General features: G+C 34.6%; 1 protein-coding gene across 1 annotated transcript; it reads left to right on the forward strand.

The window, feature by feature from the left end:
- Window positions 1-823: 823 nt before the first annotated feature.
- On the forward strand, window positions 824-6,017 carry LOC107816763 (auxin-induced protein PCNT115). Its single transcript, XM_016642502.2, has 5 exons — window positions 824-1,202; window positions 3,145-3,360; window positions 4,100-4,272; window positions 4,360-4,462; window positions 5,484-6,017. Exons 1-5 carry the CDS (start codon window positions 978-980, stop codon window positions 5,820-5,822), a joined length of 1,056 nt encoding a protein of 351 aa, XP_016497988.1. The 5' UTR covers window positions 824-977; the 3' UTR covers window positions 5,823-6,017.
- The last annotated feature ends 419 nt before the right edge of the window (window positions 6,018-6,436 follow it).

Here is a 6,436-nt window from a genome sequence, read left to right on the forward strand (position 1 = left end):
TTATAATTTAATTATTCTACTAATATTTAGGACTTAAAAGTCAACTAAATTTTGGTCATTAAATCTTCTCTTATTCGGACTACATATATAGAAACTCAATTTTAGGAATTTAACACCAAATAAAAATTTACTTATAAATCCTTTCCTTAAATAAATTATGTAAAGTAATTATGACATTTTCACACGTGCATTAGACAAAATGTGTATAAACGTGTTAGAAATCTACTAATAAAATTTTAGATCTAATTTTAAGTCTTCAAAAAAAAAAAAAAAAGATTACTAATAATATGTAAACCAAACTTAAACATACTAGGTCGTGTATGAAAATATATATAAATAAGTTTAATACGACATGCTTACGTTTTGAAAATAATAGTAGTATTTTTAATTTGAAGTAATAAGTACTATAATGTACTTTAAGTTAATTATTTGAATTAGTTGAATACATATTGTAAATTTATACACATATTAAATTACAAACCAATTACAATACTCGAAAAGTAAAACATATATAAGATAAATTTATATATTGAAATTAATTAAAATAAATTATATACATTTATTCATAAATAATTTAAGATAGTAGTTAAAATAGCTAAAAGAAAATATAGTGAGCGAAAGATATAAATTGATATTCCTCAGTAAATTTGCACATTTATTTTAATTTAAAAATAATATTTCTATAATTTTTTAAAAAATTTATACTCATTTAGATGGATTACGCGTACCGGTACATTTTGAGGAGGGGGACACAAACAAAAAAATTGTGATAAGGACACAAAAATATAGTTACTGTATATTTATAGCAAGTGACGTTTGTACTTACATAGGCCTAATCAAAATCCATCATCAATGACATCCAAGATCCGACTCACAACCAGCAGCCAATCACACACTTTCATATAAAACCTACCACTTACTTACTGTCTTTCCCACCATATTTGCAGATTTAGACAATAACTTGAATCACATCATCAATGGCTAAAGAAGGAACAAAAGTGCCAAGAATTAAACTGGGTTCACAGGGGCTAGAAGTGTCAGCTCAAGGACTTGGTTGTATGGGTATGTCCGCTTTTTATGGGCCGCCCAAACCCGAACCCGATATGATCCAACTCATTCATCATGCCATCAATTCTGGTATCACTCTGCTTGATACTTCAGATGTCTATGGACCCCACACTAACGAAATCCTACTTGGCAAGGTAGTATTCAACTTCTTTCCCTTTCCCCAAATGCTTATTTTTCAATTTTATTGTGAATTTAATTCTCTGAGTTTATTTAGTAGGATGGTTGTACATTATGCTTGAAGTGTTGTACCTTTTTTTTGTATTTGGCTTTAAAAAGAGAACATTGTCACATATGGGGGAGAATGACCTTTCCTGGAAGACACAGAGTGTACTTGATAGAATAATTGAGGTGCGCAGATGACCCGAACAGTTATTAAAGAAGCTCCAAGATTTATCACCTTGCATATATGCGGACACCGTGTGTTTTCCATGCTGGGGTAGAACCTTAGGGCTCGTTTGGTACGATGGATAAGGGATAACTAATCTCGGGATTAAATTTGAGATGAGTTTATCCCACGTTTGATTAGGATAAAATTGTGGTAGGGGATTAGTTATCGCGGGATTATAGTATTTTTTTTATCCCCGTGGGAGGAACGGATAACTAATTCCGGGATAACTAATCATGGGAGAACCTGTTTCCTAACCAAACGACCCCTTAGGCTTTATATTTTTGGGCTTTATTATGCTTTGTTTTGCTGCATGCCTTTATTTGTTGCATGTTTTACTTGTTGTATGACTACTTGAGCATCATATTCATGCTAAAATGATGTTATAGGCATACACATAGCATTTGACAAACAAGTTCAACTTGGAAAAAATTCACTCATTTAGGGTCAAAGTCTTAACTCACCTCGGTTCTAGCAAGCTCTACTCCTCAAAACACCATTGCCTCAGTCCAAATCCGCCGAATGACCTCGATCTAGTCATAAAAGTGTTCAAGGATGTCAAACTTACTCTTTTTGTTTCAATCATGTCGTACTTTTTTTTCTTAACCTCTTTAAAAAGAATGTTACTTTAATAAATCTTTATTTTAATATTCTCATTTTACTCTTTAATGACATTCCTTATGGGTATGACATGACATGTTTTAGTCCACAAGATTCAAATGACATTTTTGATACATGATGCACATTTTTCGTTTGATACACACTATTCAAAACTCTTTCTTTCTTTTGTAAACTATTGCGTAGTCAAACTAAGTTACATAAAATGAAACGAGGGGAGCATTTTTTCTTGGGGCTCTATTCATGAATTGAGAGTTACATCAGAATCAGAAAGTGGGAGGATTCTAGTCCATGTCACTGGGTAATTAACTATATTCATATGTGACAATGGAATAAGCCTCATTATTGTATTGTCTTTCTCCTATGGTCCTAAGTATATGAGATATATATAGTTTTACCTTTTGTATCCTATGGAATAAACAGTTTCATGGAATCAAAATCTTTTGTTGTTAGACGAGCCTCTATAATTTGCTTTTCTACATGCTCAAGAATGAAATGTGTCAGATCGCTATCGTGTTGCCTAAATCTGCTGACATTTTGCCATGTATGCCTCAGCTAGTAGAAAGTTCTGCACATTTGAGATCAGTGCCAATTATTTTCAGATGTTTATCCTGATACTTCTAGTCTTCGAGTTTCCTTCTTCTTTCCTGGCAAATAGTTATTGTTGTGGAATGTTATTTTCTTAATATGAGGTACACGTTCAGAAACAAAAGTGTTGTGAACTTGTATTTCCATTGTACTCTATTGATTTGTTCTAATGATAGTGCTGTTCGGTTAGTTTTTACACACTGATTATTTCATGGGGTACCTGACACCTCCCGCCAACATAGTTATCGAGTAACTCAGCCCACCAAGGCTTAGACAGATCCTGAAAAACCACCTTGTATTTTTTATCTCCGCAGGGATTTGAACCATAGTTTCTAATGTTTGCGCCAACTTCATTAACCATTAAACCACTGCCTTAGGATATACTCATGCATTGCATAGGCAACTGAGAATATTTAACCATTTTTTATACAATTTTCTGCAAAATTGTTACTTAAGTTCTGGTGATTATGCATCTATCTATGTAGGCTTTGAAGGGTGGGACGAGAGAGCGAGTCGTGTTAGCAACAAAATTTGGTATTGTTTTAGGAGATGAAAAGAAAGCAGAAGGGAAGAGAGCAGTGCATGGAGATCCAGCCTATGTAAGGGGTGCATGCGAGGCTAGCTTAAAGCGACTTGATGTTGACTGCATTGACTTGTACTATCAGCACCGAGTTGATACACGCGTGCCAATTGAAGTCACGGTTAGTTCTCTTTTTCCTTTTATAACTCCTTTCAGTTGCAGGTTACTTATTCTGAAAGAATGAAGTAATATTTGATCTTGCTCAAAGGATGGCTACCGAGAAAGTGTTGTTTCTAAAATAAAATAAAATATTCGGTGTAGCAGTAATATTAGTATTTACTAAGGCTATTAACTGTAATAGAAATTTCTGGCATTAGCATTCCAGTACCTGTATGTACTAAAAATTTCAACGCAATTATGTATACTTATTGCTCCGGTGCTGCATCAACCTACATCATCACTTTCAGAATCGATCTAGTAGTTTACAACCACGCCCTTCATATGCTTGTAGTAACATCATTACCTTTATAACCCAAATCAGTGACACAATTTCCTCATCCTGTTTGTTGAGAAAGAAAAAAGAGAAGAAAGGAACGGGAAAAAAGAAAGAAAGAAATGATCATCCAGAGACAGAAAACTAAAAAAAAAAAAAAGGAAGACGAGACAAAAATAATTACACTCCTTTTCAGACTCTTGCGACTGTTGGCATATATTTGCAAGCTTTGATAAGCTGGTTAGAGTTCTTAAAATGAGCACTTAGTACCTCTGATCAATGTATGAGTAGCGTTTTAAGAGTTGTGGAATAGACTAGCAAAATTTTCAGCTGTTACACCAATTAGTGGAGTTCTTATATGATTAACCTGTTTTTCATCTTTGTTCAAATGGTTAATTATCTGCAATTCTTGTTCCTGATTTACTAGGTTGGAGAACTTAAGAAGCTGGTTGAAGAGGGTAAAATAAAATATATAGGTCTATCCGAGGCATCAGCATCGACGATTAGAAGAGCACATGCAGTTCATCCAATAACAGCAGTACAATTAGAATGGTCTCTATGGTCTAGAGATGTAGAGGAAGAAATAATCCCTACTTGCAGGTATATTCTTCTTTCTGTTAGTTTTTTCGTGTTTGTACGCGGTCTATAACTATGCGAGATCCTGATATCCACCTTCCTATCTACCAGAGAACTCGGTATTGGGATTGTGGCATACAGTCCATTAGGACGGGGCTTTTTGTCATCAGGTCCGAAGTTGCTCGAGGATATGTCAAATGAAGACTACCGAAAGGTTTGCTTTTATATTATTGTTGTTTTGGATTTCAAACATAATAGATTTTCTTGAATTTATTTACTGTTTTGGATTTCAAGAATAATGACATCATGCTTAATTGTGGTGTATTTCTGTTGCGAGTATATTTACTTATTTGAGGAAAGAAAAGGTTTCAAATACTAAGCTAGTTGATCTGGAAGACATCACTAGGGACAAAAGTTCCTTTTTTTTAGGGGGATGAAAGCTTTCATTCGTTGGTATGAAATGCCTCATGTATAAGGAGCAATGTAGTGTATTATAGCTGACGTTTGCTGTTTCTGCTACCACTATAGTGTATTTCATCGCTCTCCTTTCCCATAAAGTAGTTAGTTAATACTTGGGCCACTGAAGATGCTTTCTGCCCAACGGCTACATACATTATATTTTGACCTTGTTGATTGAGAATTGTATCTGTGGCTACGGGCTACGGCTACTACTGTTGAATGAACTTTTCGTTAGTGCCTTATATTGACGAGTTGTACATAGACCATTTAAAAGGAACTTGTTTCCTGACAAGGGAGTTTATTTATGCATATATACGATGTACCCTTAGGTCGAAAAATACATGTTTGTGGATGAGTAGGCGAACCAACACGATTGAAGGCCATTCTACCTGTTAAGAAGTTTTCACGTCTTGCTTTGTAGCATTTTACTTTGGGAATTTCACATCTCAAACACGCTTAATATTTACATATGTGCTCGTTGGATGAAAGGAATGTTTTTCTTGATTGACATGTTCTTGACTTTTATGCCCAACCCTGCATGGTAAACTTCTTCATACATCGTGTACAAAGTTCTGGCGCAACATATATTGCCATTTCTAAATCAGTATCCATTGCTCTCCTTCATGACGATCATTGTTACTTAATTGTTTTTCCTCTATTGCTGAGCAATATTGTCTATGTTGGGGTATGTTCTATAAATATGTCAAGACCCCAAAGCAATTTAAAATAAAGTAGGCATTTCCTCATTTGACTTGAATAGCTCTTCAATTTTGCAGCATCTACCTAGGTTCCAGGCCGAGAATCTTGAGAATAACAAGAACTTGTACGAGAGGATTTGTGAAATGGCAGTCAGGAAGGGGTGCACCCCGTCTCAACTAGCCTTGGCCTGGGTACATCACCAAGGAAACGACGTGTGTCCTATCCCCGGCACCACTAAGATTGAAAACTTGAACCAGAACATCGGAGCTCTGTCCATAAAGTTAACATCAGAAGATATGGTAGAACTTGAATCCATTGCATCAGATAATGCAGTCCAGGGCGATCGGTACATTCCTGGTATGAGTACTTACAAAAATTCAGAAACTCCACCTCTTTCAGCATGGAAGACTACTTAACGATGCGATCACATAATTAGTTGAGTTGAGCTGGTTTTTGCTGTATTACGTACTGTGACCGAGAGTATGTAACTATTGTTCGTTTGTTGAGTTGAGTATTTCCTGTTTTAGAGAGGTTTATCTGTTTAAAACTATTGTACTTGTGACCTTATGATGGTTAGAACAATAAATTCATGAGTGTGTTTGTAGACTTTACCTATGGAGTGATAATTATTGCTTTATCAAATAGGGGATCCAATCTTTTTCTTGATTGGATAAAGTCAATTTTTTCTTTTTTTTGGAATAATGGTGGTGCCTCGGTCAGATTGTGTGTTTCTCAAACTAATTTTTTACTAGCACAAATATTGAATAACTGTCTATAAATTTACTGGGTTTGTTGTCGCGGAAAAATTGTTTAGGTTTTGTGACATTTATTAAGACTTAAAACTATGATCTTCTAGGAGAGATTTTGTAAAATTGATTAATCTGATAACAAAAGGGAGATATCGGCTCAAAAGGAGGATATTGATTCTTGAAAAATGAGAAATGGAGGATATATTTTAGGTGCCTTGAAATTATGAGTTCTTTAATATTCTTACAATTTTAGTGGAATTTTTTGTATAAATTTTGCGAAA

This window comes from Nicotiana tabacum, chromosome 7, assembly GCF_000715075.1.
Source record: "Nicotiana tabacum cultivar K326 chromosome 7, ASM71507v2, whole genome shotgun sequence".
Classification (NCBI taxonomy): Eukaryota; Viridiplantae; Streptophyta; class Magnoliopsida; order Solanales; family Solanaceae; genus Nicotiana; species Nicotiana tabacum.